The sequence below is a fragment of the Scleropages formosus genome, chromosome 12, assembly GCF_900964775.1.
Source record: "Scleropages formosus chromosome 12, fSclFor1.1, whole genome shotgun sequence".
NCBI lineage: Eukaryota > Metazoa > Chordata > Actinopteri > Osteoglossiformes > Osteoglossidae > Scleropages > Scleropages formosus.
In genome coordinates, this window is record NC_041817.1 from 4216191 (window position 1) to 4237963 (window position 21773).

The 21773-nt window shown below is 42.9% G+C and overlaps 1 protein-coding gene and 1 long non-coding RNA gene across 4 annotated transcripts in view; both read right to left on the reverse strand.

Annotated features, from left to right (window-relative positions):
- Positions 1-3192: 3192 nt before the first annotated feature.
- On the reverse strand, positions 3193-3824 carry LOC108927293 (uncharacterized). Its single transcript, XR_001965576.1, has 3 exons — positions 3801-3824; positions 3425-3532; positions 3193-3281 (listed from the first exon to the last, which is right to left on the reverse strand). It is a non-coding gene; the product is annotated as an uncharacterized LOC108927293 (long non-coding RNA).
- Positions 3825-12365: 8541 nt separating this feature from the next.
- nf2a (NF2, moesin-ezrin-radixin like (MERLIN) tumor suppressor a) overlaps positions 12366-21773 on the reverse strand; it is a 50133-nt gene continuing 40725 nt past the window's right edge. For all 3 annotated transcript variants that reach the window (XM_029256981.1, XM_018740543.2, XM_018740542.2), the window contains exons 14-17: positions 21165-21270; positions 20739-20860; positions 19614-19773; positions 12366-12893 (exon numbers count right to left, since the gene is read on the reverse strand). In XM_029256981.1, coding sequence (XP_029112814.1) covers positions 12843-12893; positions 19614-19773; positions 20739-20860; positions 21165-21270 — 439 coding nt within the window. In that variant the 3' untranslated portion in view covers positions 12366-12842. The remainder of the gene's footprint in view (positions 12894-19613; positions 19774-20738; positions 20861-21164; positions 21271-21773) is intronic.

Genomic DNA, 21773 nt, shown 5'->3' on the forward strand with positions numbered 1-21773 from the left:
CCTGCCCGCCTCTTGTCTAGCGCAAATAACCTGGTTCTTTGGACCACTATTCCTATGAAATACCCCTGGAGAAAGCAAGCACACATGTGAAAGATTTGACCTAATACAACCAGAAAAGGACACTGAAATCAGGCCAGAAATAAAAAACAGTACACACCTGATGGAGAACATACTCAATCCAGATCGCTTCCAGCACTTCTCTAGTCTTCATTCGCTCCTTAGAGCTATTGCATGCCTGACTCACATAACCAAATCCTGCAAACAATCGGGCAAAGTTAGTGAGTGCAAAGGATGGCATTGGTGTAAGCAACCACATTCACCCAAGGAACTTGACCAAGCTATGAATGTTGTCCTCTAAGCTGCACAAAGATCTGCCTTCCAAAAGAAACTTGTGGCTCTGCATGCTAAAAAGCCCATTCCAAAGGATAGCTGTCTCCAAAAGCTTAGCCCAATCATCACAGATGGCTTGATTCGCATTGGAGGCCGGCTACAACATTCGAACTTAGAAACTAATGAAAGATATCCTGTGATTTTGCCTAGGAACAGCCATGTAGCCCTACTGTTGACACAGCATCACCATGGGCAAGTGAAACATCAGGGACGCCACTTTACGGAGGGAGACATACAAGCAGCAGGGTACTGGATCTTGGGCGGCAAAAGGCTCATCAACACGGTCATTCATAACTGTGTGACATGCAGGAAGCTTAGAGGTAAAGTTGAGGAACAACACATTGCAGGCTTACCTACAGAGCGTCTCCAAATATGCCCTCCGTTCACCTATGTTGGACTAGATGTTTTCAGTCCGTGGATGGTTACTGCTAGGAGGACCCGTGGAGGACATGCAGAGAGCAAAAGATGGGCAATCATGTTCAGCTGTTTAAGTTCTAGAGCAGTACACATAGAGCTGATAGAGTCTATGGATGCATCAAGTTGCATAAATGCACTTAGGCGCTTTTTCGCCATCAGAGGACCAGAAAAGCAGTTGAGGTCCAACTGTGGCATGAACTTCATCGGCGCAAGCAAAGAGCTTGGAATGGATAAAAGCCAACGGGACACAGAAATACAAAGATACTTCAGTGAAAAAGGATGTGTTTGGGAGTTTAATCCTCCTCATGCTTTGCATATGGGCGGCAGTTGGGAGAGAATGATAGACGTTGCTAGAAGGATCTTGGACTATGTTGATAAATGCCCGCCTCACCCACGAAGTTCTCTCTACATTAATGGCGGAAGTTGCTGCGATTATGAATGCGCGACCACTAGTACCGGTTTCTACAGACCCGGACAACCCTCAGGTTCTTTCTCCATCCATGCTTCTCACCCAAAAGTCAGGTGCTCCACCACCACTTGGTGACTTCTCGGAGAAGGGTATGTACACTAAACAATGGAAACAAGTACAAGCACTGGCAAACCAATTCTGGACGCGATGGCGCAGAGAATACCTGCCTTATTTACAGCACAGACAAAAATGGACCACCCATCGCAAAGACTTGCAAGTTGGAGATGTGGTCCTGCTCAAAGACAAGCAGGCCGAACGCAGTTGTTAGCCTATGGCAAGAATAAGCGCCACGTTTCCTGGAACCGATGGTCATGTTGGACAAGTCGAGGTTAAAACGGTTGAGCAGGGTACTGTGAAGACATTTCGCAGACCAATTATAGAAGTTGTTTTCCTTCTCCCTGCAGAGGTTTAGGTTGACCTGTAGTATGAATATGAGTAGTGACCTCACTGAGGTCAGGCAGGGAGTGTCATGTCTAGAAGACATTAGTTCATTTAGAGTTTTGTAATGTTTTTGTTTGTCGATAAAGTTCATTCAAAAATCAAGCACATCACATCCTGTTTGTCAGACCAGGAAAGGCAAGGAAGCCACATGGCCAGCAGCACAAGGATCTGATCGTATCCACAGCTAAGGACTGAGAAATCAATGTTGTAAGTGATAGGATATTAAGAATTATTTCATAAAAATATAGAACAATTTATGTTCTAAGAATGTTTTTACAAACAAACATGTAAGCTGTATGTTATGTTAATGTTTGCCACATGTATATAATGTTTTGTTATGTAATATAATGATACAGACTATTTTTGAAAACTGTTCTTTATTTTGGTCACAGTTTTCACTCCATGTCTTGGTGAAGGAATCATCAGTAAAGTCTCAAAAAATACAACAACGACTCATCTCTATCTTGAATGGAGTTTAGTCTGCGGTTGTTACACCTTGACGAGAACACTAGAGTCTGTATAGAGACTCTCTCCATTGAACCAGATTGGAGTAACATACAAAGTGTGCCAAGTGTCTTTGGGAGAGTTTCATAGTGCATTATGGCTTTCCAGAGTGACTGCTTAGTGATCAAGGTGCTGACTTTGAATCAAAAACCATTAAAGAGCTTTGTGAAATAGCCAAAATCCACAAAGTACGGACAATCCTTTATCATCCTCGGGGTAATCCTGTAGAGCAGTTCAATAGAACCCCGCTTAATATGTTGGGTACTCTGAAGAATGAGGACAAGTCACGATTTTGTAAAACCTGTAGTGCATGCATATAATTGCACAAAGAATAAAGTCACCCCATTCACTCCTTATGAGCTTGTGTTCGGGAGACAGCCCAGATTGCCAATAGACAGCCTTCGGACCGTCCGCAAATGAACCTGCTCATGAATCACATTCTGAATATGTGAAAAATCTAAAAGCTCAACTTGAGGAAAGTTATAGGATTGCAACCCAAAATGCTTCAAAGTCTGCAGGGCGGAACAAGGAAAGGTTTGATAAGTGGGTGAGAGAATCAACTCGAAGTCAGAGACAAAAGTTCTGGTCAAGAATGTTTGACACTGAGGAAAACAACCTTGCAGACAGATGGGAACCTACCATTCATGTCGTAGTGGAAAGAGTTGGGGACCTTCCAGTCTAAGGTCTGCCCTCAGGATAAAGATGCCCCACCGCGAGTGTTGCGCAGAGATTCGTTGTTGCCTTGTGGATTCCTTTCTTCATTGGAAGAAACTGTTCCTACCCCTACTGTTCGCAAGCCTAGAACATGCAGTCAAAGTCAAAAGGACCTGCCAATTGAGGACCAGTCTGATTCTGAGGATGAAGTTTGTCTTTACAGTAGAATTCTGACTGGCACACAAATTACCTATGACATCAAAAAGGCTAATTCAGGTGATAAAGACAGATCAAATGTAAGAAGTGACTTGCCACATTCAGGCCATGATCCAGTGGAATCATCAGGAGTCTTCCTCATCTGATGATAGTCCTGAAGTGTCAACAAAGTCAAATAAACCTACCCAGTCTAACAGGGAAAAAAAAAAAAAACAATGATGAAAATGTGGAATTTGATGTAGAGTCTAACATGGAGCCAATGCTAAAATGATCAGTCAGAACCTCAAGACCCTCAAAGAAATTTCATTATCCACAGCTGGGTAATCCTCTTACCTCAGTTGTTCAGAACTTGTTTCAAGCCTTGATTGATGCAGTGGTTTATGCAATCAATGTCCCTTGTAGACTCACATGTAGAGCTGCTTCAGTGTCCCTCTAATCAAACTATAGGTTCAGGTTAGAGGATTAATGCAGCGTCCGGACGGGAGTCCGACACGGACGTGCGTTGCTATATATTACGTCCGAACACGGACGAAACGTAAAACGACCTCACGTGCAGGGTGATGTTAAAAGTGCACTGTGCGTACTGTAAGACACTCGGTGGAAGTGAAATCGGAAACACGAGACCAGGAAACACACAATGTGTTTGAACTACGGTAAACGCTACTCTGTGAGTATGACCGCAACCCCGAGACGTGATGAAATACCGAACTGGAACACTGGACCAGGACTGGAGAACAAGAGGCAGGAACTGACAGGACGGGCACTCGGGACTGGAACATGAACACCTAGGAAACAAGAAACTGCGACTCGCCAAGAGAGCACAACAGAACCCCTTGTTTAAAAATCCGCAAGTGGTTCTGCTCCGCTGGCTCCTTTTATACCTCCGTGTCCTATGAGACTGTGAGGTGATACGTGAGTGTTATCTAGTGGCACTGAGTGGCACCGCCTCTGACCAGGAGGGGCAGTGACCCCGTGGGACGTGACAGGATTAAGCAAAGAGACTTGCTTACCTTTAACGGGGGAGGATGTAACCCTGTATATTGCACAATATATTATATGAGTAGCAGATTTAAAATAAATTAAAAAGTTGATTTATGTAATTAGATATGGAAAAGAAAAAGGGAAATAACTTCATGATAAATAGAGAGGAATTTATTGTTTTTTTCCCTCTTGATTTCTTATTGAGTTGATTCACTGAACAAATCACCCAATGAGGTGAACGCAAAACTGGAAGTCCCGCCTCCCTACGCGGCAGTTCTATGGGGAGCGCCATTTTGATTCATTCTTTGAAAATACAGTCATAAGAGTAGAAAAACTGTGGCTGCTGTGCCGACAGGCTCTTTTTTAATGTTTCATTTCCAAGCTTTTTTTTTTTCCTCTTCTCTCAGCTTTTATAGTAAAATCAATAGTCATTTTAATTTTTTGACCAGGACATGCATAATCATCTATTTATGATGCTATTGGTAAGGTATATTCACTTCAGTGCAGTCCTTTAATGGTTAGTATTTCCTCTGTTTGGTTTCAGCATGTGTTTTCCTTCTAATCTTTTCATAATTTGGTCAATTTAATTTTGTTTCTGGGTTGGCTGATGGACTTGATGAAGTCAGGACTATATCAACAGAAAGAAGCACAAACATCTTTATGGTTTCACAGTCTATGGTGACACCACCCTTTAGATCATTTCAGCTTAAACTGAATCTCTCACACACATGTTGGCTAAAGCCGCTTCTCACAAGCAGGGTCATGGCAGGCTGGAGCTTAATCTGGCAATACAGGGAGCAAGGCTGGCGGGGGAGGGGACGCACCCAGGATGGGACGCCAGTACGTCACAAGGGACCCTAAGCGGGACTTGAACCCCAGACTTGCCAGAGAGCAAGACCCAGCCAAGCCCGCTGCGCCACCGCTGTGAAACTGTGAATACACTTAAACAGTGACTACATTTGGTGAGTTACAGTACATGTACTTGCCATATTCCCATTTAAATCAAAGGTTTATTACATTAAAATATGAATTATCTCTTCCATGTTGTTCCAGGCTTTTATTGCATTCAGTTTTATAGGGTAACAGCTCATATTTCATTCTGTTCTTAGGCAAGGCTTTACTGACACCATGACCAATCTAGACAGATAAATATATTTTTCTGAAAAAATTTAGGCTTAAAAACTGTGTTCATGTTGCTCTATGTATCTATCTTAATGTGCTACACTACCCCAGGTTTGAACTCTGCAATTTGTCACAATAATACCGCACCTGCGGAACAGCAGAGACTGGGCCAGGGATACAGGTAATCCACCAAGTTCTAACTGGGTAGCCAGAGAAATCCAAGCTGTGGGCACCTAGTAGTGACCCAAAGAGTTTAATGCTGTACACCTTAGTAAGGCAGATAAGCATACAAAATGTTAATGGTGTTGCAGTTTGATTCTTCATAACTAAATTTTGGAAACTACCAATGGATAGGGTTTAGGGACACAGCCTGACATTTGCAATGCTTAGGTGCTTTAAATGGGATGACAAACCATCGGGAGGAGGTAGCTCGGCAGCAGCTTAGCTGGAGCTGATGGGATTGATTTGAGATAATTGATTTCTCAGGTTCATTCATCTCCACAGGAGAGAAACACTTAAAAGATTCACACTGCTGAAGGGAATGTACATTCAGTCACAGAGTCGGATGTGGCCAAGAGCAAGCATTTTGGCCTCGTTTCCACTTTGTTTGTGCACTGTAAGAGACGAGGCAGGAGACAGGAGATGCAGTCACCCGTAGCTGTGGGCTTTTATTTGCTAGACAGCAGAGAAGGACGGAGATGGAAAAGAGGGAGCAGGGAACAGGTAGGGAAGGGTTTCTCAGGCAGGCTGGGAGAGTAGGGTTGACCGGGACAAGGGCTTTGTGTCAGGGATCAGTCTGGTTCTCCTCCTTGGTCTCTTCTCCCTACTGCCAGGCACCGGGGAAGAAATAGGGGATGAAATCAGCCCCAGCTGTGGCTGCTTTAATCCCGTCTCCGCCCCCTCCCCGGGCAGCCTCAGCGTGCTACATGCACATTTTGAACAAACCATTTGCTCTGCAATGTGTTGGAAAGGTCTCATTGGGTGCTGAGCACCAATTGCACAATTAAAGAAGAACAGTGCTCCGAAAATCTTCAATCATCTTGAGTTTCCTTCATTAGCAGAGATAAATGGGTGATCAAGCAAAAGAAAAACTTGTTCAAGGACAAGAAGCCAAACTATGTGGAAAGCGCTGTTAAAGAACATTGTGCAATTCTTTCATTTCAGGGCTGTACCGTGTCCTTGCTATACAAATACCACTTCTACTCTCTGAAACAAACATTCACATTTCCGGCACAAGAGGAAAATGGAGACATCATAGTATTACTTGAAATATAATTACATTTTGAAAGTCAATTTTAGGGCTAATTACAGGTCACTTCCATTTTTAGTCAGTCAAAAATGTGTTAAAATGCCCAGCATTAACACCCTGATCCAAAAAATAATTGCAGAACAAGAGGAAAGTTTTGTAAATGTGCTTAAAACATGAAGAAGCGGAAAAGGCTATAGTTTGCACATTGTAACTTATGTCATGGTATTCGTAAGCTGGACACAATAGGTCTTCATCTCCACCTGAAACAGACCATGTGTACACACATCTATGCCACATCACTATTGTGGAAAAGTAATGGTGTAAGGACACAGCTCAAAAAGTCTCTTGCTCCTGCTTTCATTTTGGTCCCTGTCCAAGTCCAAGCCCTCGTCCTACTCCCAGTCTAAATTCAAGTCATCATCCTGCTCCCGGTCCAAGAACAGCCCTCGTCCTGCTTTTAGTCCAGATCCAGGTTTTCATCAGGGCCAAGTCCAGTTTGCAGCACCTTCTTATTACGTTAATCCCCTGGCATCACCGTCTCAAGTCCTTTGTATCACTTATTGCACTAAACCACTGTAAATAACCTGTGCATGAGTCCATCACTAAGTCACACCTCCACAGGTTAGTGACAAATTCTATACATTCAAATACCACATTCATAACAGGTGTTATCAGCAGTGCTATGTATTTAAATCTACACTTGTGAGCTGTCTTGTGGAGGGCTACTTGGAAGAAAAGGAGCAAATAACTAATTCTGAAAGCACTGGGTAAGGTTGTCCTGCAGCAGATCACCTGCAGGTATGGAATTGCTGGAGAACCACACATCCTTCTCCTCCCACCTCCAGGTAAAGCTTTCAAAATAAATGAGCAGCAGAGCCTGGAGAGTGTTCCAGCACCTGTCTCATTCTCAGAAGCAGGCCACAGAGAACAAGTCTATACTGGCGGAGTCACTGGACCTCAGAAATGGACTCAATGATGGGTGGTTTCTGAAGATGATGGAATACCCAACCTGCGGGAGTTCTGCTCTCATGAAAAAGTCTAAAATGTGCTGAAAAGGTAGAATCCTGCACTGTTGGAAGATAAGTTTAGGCCAAAGGAAAGCTGATGTTTGAAGAACCATGCACTGACTGGAGAAAAGGGAATTGCTGCACTGCAGCACCTGTGGGAGATGCAATTTCATGGTCTGCATATTAAAATCAGAACATGTTCCAGGAGCACAGGCACCTGTACAAAGGCACCATGCCAAAAAGAACCTGTGTAAAAATACAGCAAGCCCCATGTTGGTTTTCAGGTCCTGACAGTCTCTGGGATCCAGCTGCACTTACCCTGTTACTGGCAGAGGGCCCCATGACATTTATTCATTTAGCTGATGCTTTTCTCCAAAACAACTCCCTATAATCATTTACCTATTTATACAGCTTGGTAATTTTACTGGGGAATTTGGGTCCAAAGGCTGCCAGTGCATAGTAGGAGTCTGACACACAAAGCCTACTGTAGATGAAATCATTTGAAGGTGTGAATGCCATTTCACATTTTGGCAGAAAAAGAGCAGAGGAGAAAGGCCACCAGTAATGACACAACTGCACATGTATGAGCTGTTAGACAACAATAAGAGGGACAGTCACCAACTGGGGGAGTAGTGTCTCGAGCATTACGTTGTATCACAGACTGTGCCATCCTTCTCATGTCAATAATAAGATGAAAGCTGTGTACAAGCATCTTTACTTAATATCTTCATTCATCTTGGCCCTTCTGTGTACATTTACATTTACTCATTGAGCAAATTCTTCTGTCTCAAGCAGCTCAAAGCAAGCACAAAGGCATTTCATAAAAATATCAGAGGTGCAGGCAGATGATTTACACTCAGTTCCTCCAATATCACTGCTTTTCCTAGTGAATCAGATGCTGTGGTACAAGTTTCTGGAGCAGTTAAGAAATCAGGAGAGAAGTGGCTCTAAAAGAGATGGGTTTGAGACCCTTCTTAAATGTTGGATGGGATTCAGCAGTTCCGAGGGACGGTGGGAACTCACGCCGCCACATTGGAGGCAAAAGTGAGAAACCCTGTGCACATGTTTTTCTTCAGGTTCCACTTGGTCACTTGAGAGCTTGATGATTTTCACTTTGAGGACAAAGAATGCACCATTATTCCTGTGCAAAGTCATATTTTCAGTGTCACACAAAATCACATTTTTTTCTGCTCATGCTCCTGTGATACATGTAAAGAAAATAAAATGGGCCATATGTGGGGAAAAAACAAAGAATACTGCCTGCTTCATGTCCTAATAAATTTCCAAACAGTGTTTGGAAAATTTGCAATTTAAAACCCCAGGTTAAGATGCCCACCTGCGGTGTCATGAGAATAGCCGCGGATGCAGTTTGAGACAAGCCAATTTATCACATGCTCCTCAGGCCGGGAAGATTACCAGGAGAGAAATGCTGTGAGAAACTAATCTCCTTCCACAAACAAGACAAAACATATGAAGGGAAGATGCAGGGGACAGGCATGGGAATGATTTGCAAAAAAGTGTGTAATGAAGGGCAAGCAGGAGATTAATACAGCATACCTGAGAGAGCGCCACAACTTTCATGAGGAGTAATTTGAGCACAGTGACACACCCAAATTGGCTGGATCCCATTGAATAATGCATTATCCCATTCTCATTACATCAAACCATGGCAGCCTTTTACTAATTGGGTGACGTGGTCCATATTTATACAGGTAAACACTGATATGCCAATAAGGGTGTAGGAGGAGTTTGGGGAGACAGAGTTAGATTTTTTTTTTTTTATTTAATTTTGCCAGTTCGAACGTGCTTTCAAGGTAAGGCTGAGGAAAAAGGAATGTAATGTGTTCTGCCCAGCTGTTTGCAGCTGTTGTATGATGCTGGGTCTACAGGCAGAGAGAGAGAGATGCAGAGGAGCAGAGCTAGGACTGACTCTCCTGCACAATTAGTATTCATGGGCTGCTCTTCCTCTCCCTTCTTACATTGTTAGGGGGCTCCACACTGGGTCTGTGTGCTCAATAGCCAGAACCACCTGATTCTTGGATGGCAGAATGAGGTGAGACTATGCTTAGAAATACAGAGAAAAACAATGAGAAATCTGGCATGGGCTACCAGGGGAAGAAGGGACAGAACGTGTGCTGCCATGGGAAGGGAGAGCGCCAACATGTCTGCTTGTGTGTGTATGCCTCCTCTGTCACTTGAAGAATATGCACGGTGCTAAACATGGAGAAGGTCTCAAAATATGGCAAAATGGACAGGTATCCCCTGTGATCAGATGCAGCTGGTGTGACTTTTCTAATGCCGCTCATCTGCAACTCAGAAATGTTTCCATGTGTCGCGTGTTTACGACATCAGCATTCTGCAGCAGCCACCTCCCTTGGGGGCTAAGTTGCTCATTGGCAGTAACCTGGATTCGTTCTGTCACATGCCATGAGCCGAGATCACAGGCGGCGTGGAACTGTGAGTGAAACCTGCTAATCTGCCACATGCACCCTCACAACAAAATAGGTAATCCAGCGCAGACATTTGGTCAACTCAACCCAGAGAGGATAGCGGTAAGCACTGTGGAAGAGCCACAGGAGGCCATCCCAGCTTTTGGATAAATCCCCACATAGGTCCTAATCCCCTCCCAGAGGTCCTGCAGAGAGGCTCTGATATCACCACCACCACAAACATGCCAACAGGGGAACTCAAGCACACAGAGGGGAATTAGTTGTGGTCTTTTTTAAGGTTTTAGTTCATGCAGTCTTCTTCCAGCAAAATGTACATCTTTAAATAGCCTAAAAGATGCAAGGTGCCTAAAGAATGTAATTTTTTTTAAGGACGACAGATGCTCCTCTACTTGTGATGGTTCAACTTAACGATTTTTCGAAGTTTCGATGGTATGATAGCGATACGCATTCGGTAGAATCCATACTTCGAATTTCTACACTATACTCTCTCCCGATGCTGGGCAATGGCAGCGAGCCGCAGCATCCACTCAACCACACTCACAGTCCCTGTAGCAATCAAACAAGTGTAAACAACCGCAAGTGTTAACGTCCCATACTGTGTTGAAAGAGTGGGTTTTCTTTGTGTTTTCGCAACCCATCATGTCTACTAAACATTAGGAATGTCTCCTGCTTAAATTTGCCCAGCCCTAGGCTAGGGTAAGTGTTCTGAGCGCGTTCAAGGTAGGCTAGGCTATGATGTTCGGTAGGTGGAGTACTATATTCTTTTTCCACTTACGATGGGTTTATTGGAACGTAACCTCATCGTTAGTCAAGGAGCATCTCTATACAGATATGGTGGTGACATCAAGAACAGTAAGTGGCACAATGGTTATAACTGTTGCCTTACAGCTAAAGGACCCAGGTTCAAACCCCATCTCATAATGTAATACTCTTGATCAAGGTATGTACCTTAAATTGATATGGAAAGAATTAGCTGGGTCTATTAATGGATTGCAATTCTTGGCCTAGCCAAAAAGTGTCCTTGGAAATATACTCTCTAGTGCTGCTATTATTTCATTGCACTGAAACAACATACTTTTATTTCACACACTCTTATTGTGATGAGGTGTTTCACAGTACCGCAGTGTGATGAAATAAGCCCCCTTTCTCCTTCAGAACGGCTGCATCCTTTTCAACACTTAAGAAGGGTCTCAAAACCCCAAAGTCTCTTTCAGGCCCATTTCTCTCTTAGTCTCTTAACAACAATATAAACTTACATCACATCAACCATTATGACCACTTGTATTTTCATTGACTATCAATTGTACTCACTTAATGAGTGACGGAAAAAACAGTGACATTCGACAAATAAATGTACTTCGACAGTCACATGTCTGTATCCGTAGCCCTTCATCTGCTGCCCAATGCACTTTACGTACGCTGAGGTGTATGCTACTATGGAGAAAAGTGTTTGCTAAAGGGATAAGCCTAAATGGAAATGTATGTGGGCTCTGTAAGTATAACTGGAAAGATGGTGGGTCTCCTGGTTCGCACAGTGGGACCTTTGGGGAGGTTCACCTGCAGAGCAGAAGCAGGTTCTACCCCCTGCCACCATTGTTTGAGTAAAACTCTGTTCCCAATAGGCTGTTGCTAATCCCATTTCACTTTGTCTTCTCCACAAAACTGCTCCTGCATTGTTAGAGACTGAGTTGTTTATGGATGAGCCATTAACCAGCAGGCCTTGCACTGCACTGAAAATGGATGGATATTTCTGACACAGCAAACCTGATATTGCAGTCAACTCATTTCCAGCTCCTAAGGAAATGCTTGTGTCCTTCTTTCCATGTAAAAGACCTGGAGGAATGGCATTAACCCAGCACCACTAGAGGTTGTCTACAATAAGACCCTGCATCACCAAGGGATACCAAGTGCCAGTCTCCATCACTGCTATTCATCTGGTTATTGTAAGGGAACACGAAATGGCCCTTTGATTATTCACTTTATACAAACGCAAGTCACTGTCGGCTGAGGAAGGTGAGAGAGGTGGAAGAGAGCTGCAGGCTAGTCATTTGCCGCATACAGAGAGAGTTCATTGCACTTCCTGGTGCCATTTGCCTCTAGGAATCTACGTATCTCAGTGACATTGCAGAGGGCAGTGAAAACTCAGTTCCAAGTGCTCTTTAACTGCACTATTAGAAAATCATATACTATCATATCCACATTCATCAACATGCACACAATATACGGTGCTTATAAAATATTCAACATATTAAGTTGAGGGACTAAGCTAATACAGATCAGGTTACACCTTATCTTGCAATCTGAATTTTAAAAAAGAAAAACTATTTTCCACTAGTCCCTTTCCAATAACATCCAACAACAAAATTTCCTTTATGGTAATTTCCTTTTGGATAAATAAAGTTCTCATTCATTCACTTATTCATTCACATAACAATAACAGGCAGCAGACATGGAAAACACGGCATGTTTAATGCATCACCAGTATGTCCTCTCAATGATTTCCACTTCACGTCAGTCACTCAATGCAAACATCATCTTAAAAAATTCAAAGACCTGTAAACCGTCATGTCTCCAGCAATATAAATCTATATGAAACCGCATTAATTACTCACCGAAAATATAAATCAAAGAATCAGATATATGGTGATTTCCTTCATGTTAGTTCTGAATCGAGAGCATTACGATTGGCTCGGTTGAATCACAGTACTTGACCTTGAATGATAGAGCTGTACAGTCTGCATGTTTCTCTCTTTGAGCTGCATATATGACATTTCCCAAACAAACAGAGGTCTGTGACTAGTGTTACATCTTCCAAAAGGGGCTGTACAAATTGCTTGGTGTGCCTGCTTTTTTGACTCGATGAGGTTTGGAATAGTGTTCTTCTCCTTTCAGAGGGTTCAATGTAGAGCAGGGCACTCGTTTGTAGGGCTGCCTTCCTGCCTCTAAAGCTCCTCAAAGAAAGCCACTCTGGACTTGGTGCTCTGAAGGGTGAGCTGTGGAAAGGACACAAATACAATAGAATGCATTATATTGTTACCTTGTTCTGCTCCGCAGAAAGACTCAGAGTGTATTCACAATGTTACAGATAAACCAAGTGACAAAAGATTACATATAACAGGTATTTACAACAAACAACACACAATAAAGTAAGAAGCATAACAAAAAACAATAGGGAAAATAAGTAAATAGATACAGTCCTCGATCTACTACAGAGATCTGTCCCGATGACCCCCATGGGAAAATACACTTGTGTGAGTGAACCATGTGAATGTATACACAATGAACATGCAAGAATGAGTGTCAAGATAACGGCATCGTTGCCCCCTCCAAAAGGAGCACTGATGAAAAGTTGAACAGAAACGTGACAAAGTCATGGAAGAGGAGTCAGGCATGCCTCCCTCAGTGAACACAAATTCATCCTCTATCCAATAAACAGAAGAAAAAAAGTGTCACAGTATAAAGGAAATAATGGAAAAAAGGAAAATATGGGCTTGAGCTAAATCAGTGATGAAATCTGCACACGCCATCTGTTGCTATTAAAAAATGCACAATATGAGGCAATGATAAGGATTTGCACAGGTCATGTTTACCAGTTTCCTCCAATTTCATGCCCGGTAGGTTTCTAGATCTGGGAAACATAGTCAGGAGCTGAGAGAGCGTGTCCCACACAATGATCACAGGAGACACAGCTGGCATCTTACAAGCGTCCACAGAATCGGGGGCGTACCTAACATCTGGGAAGGTAATAGGGTTCAATCAGGGGGAAGCTGATAGGGTGTGGACCTCTCAGCAACAAGATGTTTTTGTCTTTTGTCTCACCCATTAGTTTTTGGTTTTACCAGGCCGATTGATTCTCCGTCATGGGTCGCTGTGAAAATGTAATTTTCTAATAAGCACAGATGCCCACAGAACACAGATTCTTGCATGATAACAGACAAGTGACAGGAGAATTCTTCTCTGCTTGCTCACTTACTGTTCAGATATTGCATAAGGTAACATGTCACAATCAGATGTGCTGATTCTCTATGTTACTGCACTGTTTGTTTGTGTCTATGATCCAACAACTAGAGCGATCGTGCCGAAGCATCTGTCATTATGAACCGCTGTCAATGAGGAGCTACATTAAAAAGAGCCATCCCTGCAACAGAACTCATTTTCTGAGGAATTTGTGAGGGTGTACCTGCACTGCCTGTTCAGAAAACAACATAATATACGAACCTGGGTGCAAAGAGTGGGAGGCCATCTGCCATTAGGTGCTTGTGGGTGTGGGAGCTGGGCAGGTCATCTATCTTTCCACATGGGGATGACAGCAGTTAGGGCAAGCCTAGCACATTCAAGCACCGGGGAAAGGCAGCCCAGGCTATTAATCATCCTGAAGTCCGGCCTTAAAATCCCTGCCAGTCTTTCAGGGCTCCCCACTACACCCATCCGGCCAGGGGCTGGCCCTTGAAAAATAGGTCTACCATGGGCCAGTTGGGCAAGCGTGTGTGTGTGTGTGCGTGTAGCCAGCATCTATAAAGAAGCAGGACAACCACTACCCACCCCCGCTCCAATTAGCCAAACACTTTTACTTCTGAATGCTCGGAGCTGCCTGTAATCAATCCAAATAACTAGGCCTGCAAGCAAAATCAATTAGCGCACCTCTAGCAAGCACGTTTCACATACGAAAGAACACACAGCATGATTTATGCACATGTGTCAAGAGTTTATTATTTGCCTTTGTGATTCAGGATATTAGCGCCACGCACAATGATGCTGATGATGAAAAGGACAAAATAAACCGAGTGAAAATAGCTGTGTGGTCAAATATCACGTTTATACTAAACATTGCTGGAAAGTCACCCAAAGTCACAAAGACACAGAAAAGGCTCCGGTTCCCCGCGACCCCGTATGGGACGAGCGGTTCTGAAAATGTGTGTGTGTGTGTGTGTGTGTGTGTGTGTGTATTATAACATATTATAAATATAAACATAAATGATCAAGTGATCTTCTGCAGTACCTTGCAAAAATATTCAGACACTTGACCAGTTCTCATACCAGGGGTGCTGTACATGGTGCCATAATCAGGGTCTTTAAGAGCAAACATGTTGTAATGAATTAGTTGCCTGTTTGTTGGTAGTATAAATAATAGAGAATGATTGTATGGGAGGGACGAAGTAACTCAGTGCAAGAGTGGATAAGTTGTGGATGATGTGGGCAAACAGCTCCAGGTGGCATACACTATTGTGGTTACTACTCTACTACAGCATGGTGTAATACTCTGAGAGCAAACAGATGGTGTACTTTGAGTTCACAGTGCCGTCTGACAACACCATAGGAGTGCCATTTCAATGGAAAATGTTACAGCATGCAGATCTGGGGGCAGAGGCAAGAGACCATGGGAGATCAGCACATGTGTGACCAGTGGAGGACAGCATTAGGGGGACTGTGGCTAAATCAGCTACATCGCTCCTGGTGGAATTTGGTATTCGAGATCACTCACTAAGGTTGACATTAAAGCTGTGTAAGGCTGCTGAGGAGGCTAGTCAGTGGTTATTGATAAGAAGAGAACAGGTTAGTTTGGATAGCAAGTTGGATGGTAGTTTGCAATATTTTGGTAAGGTAGGCTTGCAGTGGGGGGGCAGCTTGTTGGTTGTACGTATGGAGGTGGGGTGTTGGTGTTGATCGGGATGGTTTGAGTTATGGTAACGGTTTGCGCAACTGGTGCATCTGTTATGGATGGAGGGTGTGATGTGTGGGTGAAGGGTGGGTCTGTGACACCAGACTTCACTGAGGTGTTGCAGGCCTAATCCAACAAAAAATCTCTTTGAATCGTTTCCACCCTCAACCCTGCAACAGCATCGCCTCTATGTTTTAATTCAGTTTCACTTTATTAATGTTATAGTCTCTATTTTGTCATAAAATGTTATAATTTGAGTAGTTATGTTAACTGTTATTGATGGTGTTATCTTGCATAAATATTGTATAGAAATTCTCTGATACTGTTTGATAAATCAAGAGTGACTCTTTAAGGATTGTTTTAAGTAATGCATATTTACGTCCTATATTAGGACAATTATGATGCTTTATGGTTTGTATATTTATTTGGATATGGGTTTTTTGATATATTGTATGTTCATTTCTTTGTCTTTAGTTTCACCCCTTGCCTAAAACCATGAAACTTGTGAGCAAAAGAAACACTTGTCTTCAGAGTCGTGTGAAGGCTGGGAGTATAGCTGACTGTCAAACCACTAAGGCTGTGTAGAGGACAGTACAACCCATGTTGGCACCCTGTGAGTCAATGTGGTGGTTGGGGACGAGATTAAGCTGTTTAGTCCTGAGTGGTGGAAATGTATGACAGCATTGCCTGATGTTTTCTCTGAGGCTTAATGTGCAAGGTGATGAGATTGGTAGAACTGGGCCTCTTGTACAATCTTTGATATAAACACATGGAATATAACATCTTATCCTATGTATATTGAATTTGATTCAGTGAAATAACAGTGCTCCTCCAGGGTCTGAATACTTTTGAAGCTGATTGTGTCTGGAGTCCTTTAGTTTAATTTCAACAAAAGTATGCTGTTTAACAACAAATCCACTGAGATACAGGCAGTCCCCGAGTTACGAACGTCCGACTTGCGTACAACCCATAGTTACGAACCACCTCTTTTACTGACCGGAAGTTGATGGGTTTTTTTTTTGGTCACCCTTAAATAACAATCAGGTGAAAACTTCATAATTAAGCCTATTATATTAAAAATCCAAGTTACTGTATACAATGGTTCGTAATAAGAAACGGGCGCTACTTTGTTAAACGCATCAAAACATTGCGGTCTACAGCGGTTTGTTGGCTTGTGGGCGGGGCGCGTGAGCCTGAGATAGGAGAGACTTCCTTCTTTTCCCATTAAGTGTCTCTCTGAAAGAGCACTCAGCTACAAAAGACACTTCTTCTCAGTTGCGGAATCTCACTCGAGACAACCGTCCCCTCTGCGTTCTCAAACCTACCTCATTTTGTTCTTCCAAGTCCTGTCCCTAATCGTTCCCCAGTCCCTTTCCACATCTCTTTGATAACGACTGCCCGCCTTGTCCTTCGACCACGATTTTGGATCCTCGCCTCTGTCCAGTTCACTGATCGACCGACCGTTTGTCCATCCCTGACATGATCCTGCACTTGGGTGCACCTCCGTGTCCTCTGTTCATCATGATAGTAGTAAAATTTATTATTATTTCTTTCTATTATAAATACTGTAGTTACATTTATTATCATTACATTGTATTATTATTACTGTATTGTTATATTAAAAATGTTTTAGTGTATCCAAAGTGTTTCTTTAATGTTTTTTATGCATAGAAAGGTATACGATATACTAAGTCAAACATCTGACAAACTGACATTAAGATACCCACCAAACCTAAGTGTTCCGACTTATGTCAAAATCTGACTTAAAGACAGACTGAGGACACGGAACTCGTTCGTAATTCGGGGACTGCCTGTATGAGACACTTCCTTAGATATACATTTTTGTGATATCTCAATGTACACACCCTAAGAAAGGTCATTTGGTAAAACTTCCTTATACCCTTCATCTGCAGCAGAGTGAGCCTGGGGTTCAGACTCCATGGCAGGTCAAACCAGTGGACTGTGACCCATCACAACGGCAGCACACAAGGAGCCCTGATACTTAATCTTAAAATTTGCTGCTGCATTGGCAGCTTCATCTGTGGTCTTCGAAGCTAAGACCCAAGGTGTTCAGTCCTCAGGGAGGGAGGCACATGCAGGGCCTTTGGAAACCTACACTGTGACTTTTCAGAGCACCGAGACCCTGCAGCTACCCAAGTCTCCGGTCACAGCTATGGTTTAACAAGCTCCTTAGCTGCCGAGAGCCATTAAAAAGGCCGAGGCAACAAACGGGTGGAGCAGCAGACAGAAGTAGCATGTGATCATGAAAGATTTCACAGGGCGAAAAAGGAGGGATCAGAGAACAGGCGTTTCTCCTGTATCTCCCCCACACAGCTCAGAGCGCATAATTACCAGCCCCTTTGAGTCACAGCATGTCGCACACTTCATCTCAACATCCTATTTAACCCATCCTAATCTCTACAAAAGATGTGACTGGAAATAACTTGTGGATTGTTAATGTAGATCGCACTTCTGTTCATGTCCCAAAGAGGCTATGGTCAGAAATGCATAACAGGGTTCCAGAAATGCATCATAAATGGCTCCAAAAAAATTACACGTTTTGTTTTCTATAGCTATCAGTAATTATATAAAGTAGCTTCTAAAAGGTTATCAATATCTATACAGTCTGTGCTAGAAAAACAATTCTTCTGCCGTTTTTATGAACAAAGCTCTTAAAAAATGCAACATCGTCATCACCTCTAAGTCAGAGCACACTAAAAGTGGAGATACAATAAACTATTTCAAAAATTAATTAATGAGCATTTTCAAAACATACATTTCCTCAACAACTGTTTTAAGCATAAGAAATGCCTAATAACATCAAGGGAGAAACAAGTCTCTCAGGCTTTTCATTTTGACACATGTAAAATGTTATGGTTTTATTTCCATTTAGCTGATGTTTTCTCCAAAGCAACGTCCAATGAACTCTATGTAGTGTTATCAGCCCATACACCTTATTCACCAAGGCTGCTGCAATAGACCAAGAGCACGCTTGACAATGGTGTCAAGAAGCCCTATAAGAGTGTGAGATGCACATGTGGGAAGCACATATCCAGTCTCAGTTGCACTTTCAAACTTGGTGGTGTCGCTTGCCTACTCACGTTTCTTTTGCACTATTTCATGTTCTAACGATTCTTTTATTGAAATGTGACGTCTAGTCTTCGCCTTCCTCATGCCAATCCACACACTATCGAAATAAGTTCACAATTTGTTAAACGTTTCACATTTACTCATTTAGCAGACGCTTTCTCCAAAGCAACGTCCCATAAACTCTATGTAGTATTATCAGCCCACATACCTTATTCACCAAGATGACTTACACTGCTAGATACACTACTTACAATTAGTCACTCATCCATAAATCAGTGGAACACACTATCATTCACACACTATGGGGTAAACCTGAACAGCGAGTCTTTGGACCGTGGGAGGAAACCAGAGCACCCGGAGAAAACCCATGCAGACACGGGGAGAACATGCAAACTCCACACAGACTGAGTGGGGATCGAACATACATCCGCTCACACCTCTTGTAAGTGAATAAATTACAATATTAAGGTGCTTACAGTGATTTACCCTTTTATTTAGCTGGAGTAATTCAGGGTTAAATACCTTGATCAAGGTACTACAGTATTATGAAACATTTCAACATGCTCTGGAATCTGCAGTATTTCATAGTCTACTGACCTTAAGCCTGGTGGTAAGGATGTAAATAACATTCTCATATTTTCTGTCATTGCAAACATATTTACCAGAAATAAAACAAGTAACTGAAACTTAATAAATATTTTTAAAATACAATAAATACAAAGGCAGTGGGTAGGAGAGTGGTTTCAGCTATCACCTTTCAGTCAAAGACTTACCCATAGTCCCAGGCTCAAATCCCACCATCTGCTATAATGCAACATGCATGCCCTGAATTGCTCCAGTAAATATTATCCTGCTATATGATATGGTAAATCTCTGTAAGTAGTTTAATAGAGTAAGCAGTGCTGGAGAAACACATCAAAAATAAGAATAAATGTCAAAGATAGATTGACAGGATGTTGCACACCTTTTTGAAGTTGCTTTGCTTGCTGGTGCCCCTCTCGGCATTCTCATTGTGCAGGATGTCCAAGGGTGTCTCACGCTCCTTCAACTTCAACGACTCAATCTCTGTCTTCAGCTCATTCAGCTGCTCCTGCAGGTGTTTGCTCTTTTCCAAGTACTCCACCCTGGTAGAGACACCAAAACACCACATCACAGCTCACATGTGTAATGAAAAGAAACAGCTACAGTGGGCAGGATCCAAGCAGTACTGAAGAAACTTTCATTTGCAAGGAAGCTACTCTATCAGGCAGTCCGCACACTGGCCACTTTATTAGGTACACCTGGTGGTACAGACTGGTAGTGGTGGTGGTGGTGTAATGTTGCAGAGAATGTTTTCCTGGCACCCAGTAGGTTTCTAGCACTAGCTGAGCATTTTTGAATTCCACAACTTACTGAAACATTGTTGCTTATCAGGGTCTTCCCCACAAAGCCAGTTTAACTTTTCTTAGAATTATACTTCCAAGACAATAATGTGCTATGTCACAAAGCACAGATGTTCTCAAGACAGTTGCACAAACATAAGTGTCATCGCTTTACTCAAATGCTCTGCAAAATGTCCACCCCTCAAGCCAATAGAGCATCTTTTCTGAGGAGGAGGAGGAAAAGCATGATTGCAGAATGAATGTGCCACCAAAACAATCTGCAGAAACGGAGTAAAGCTGTAAACCCGGTACTGACTAAGAACACTGTGGAATGAGTCCAGCACCTTGTTTCTGAATTCACGCAGTTATGGAGGTGAAACAGAATGCCACCGAGTACTAGCTAGTTATATCTGATAAAGCAGCTAGTGAGTGTATATGTCAACATTTGATGGAGGTCCCAGTTTTACAGTTTATCATTTATACTGCAGAATTTTACTGACACAGTAGCAGGCAAGGATCTTTCTCAGATGCATGATGGATAGCCCCTTCCTGGGACACAAATGCTCAATTTGGCCTTAACTGTTAAACAAATGCACAGCTACAAATTAGGCATCCCACAAACTGGAGAACACAACAGCTTTTTTCACCAAGTAAAAGACTTTGTTTCCTTCCTAGCCCCTTCCCCCAGCAACCCCATTAACAAATGCCCTACACCCAACCCCACTTACTTCTCTTTCTCAATTTCCATAGAGAGCCGCTTCATATCAGTGTCTTTGAAGTCGAATGAGAGGTTCTCACTGCTGAGGTTCATGCCAGGGATATCAGGGGGCATAGTGGCTAGCTGCGTCGGCTGCCAAGAGACAAAAATAGTGTTTAAGGCTGCCACTGAGACATCCTGCAGACTCACCTGTGTTTTGAGAACCACTGAGCATGTCTGTGCCTTTTGGAGAACAACAATTAATTTCATTTGTACGTACATCTCACTGACACCACACTCTTTCCCATGTTACTATTTGGCCTGAGAAGAAATAGCTCTGCATTACACTAGGGCCCATCTATACTTCCTTTTTAGAATTCTGTAATGTGAATGTTACATGAGTGCAAAGGGTAACGGGTTGCACTCTTACACAGTCCACCCGTACAGAGGACAGTACCGTTTTGACCGATCTGCTGGTGATCTCCAGCAGCTTGTTCTTGGCCCTCCGTTCGGACTCCCTTGCCTCCTCCAGGTCTTGCTTCAGCTGTTCAGCTTCCTTGGCCCTGAAGACACAGAGCCCAATCATGAAATGCTTGATTTTGGATATGGGTAATGTTGGGTATGGCCATTGAAACAATGCATCACTGAACAACACTGCTAAGACCCTGGGACATCAGCGATTACTAAATTGTAATGCTGGAATTGTAATGCAATTGTAATGCAATGATTACTGGGAGCTGCTCGGAACTGCAGAGGGCGGTGAAGTGGGCACAGCTCATCACTGGCTGTGAGCTTCCAAACATCCAGGACATCTACGTAGCCAGATGCCTTAAGAAGGCCAGGGCTATCCTCAAGGCCCCCAGTCATCCTCGTCATACACTATTTTCTCTCCTGCCTTCCGGTAAACATAACCAATGTATCAAATCAAAATCTGCAGAATAGCGTCCATCTCCAGGCTGTTAGACTCTTGAACAGTCAAGCAGCATCCAATTGAATAACTCATCTGGCTTTTGTTCATCAATAGTTTTACTTAATAGATATTAGTGTTACCAAAATCCTATTGTGT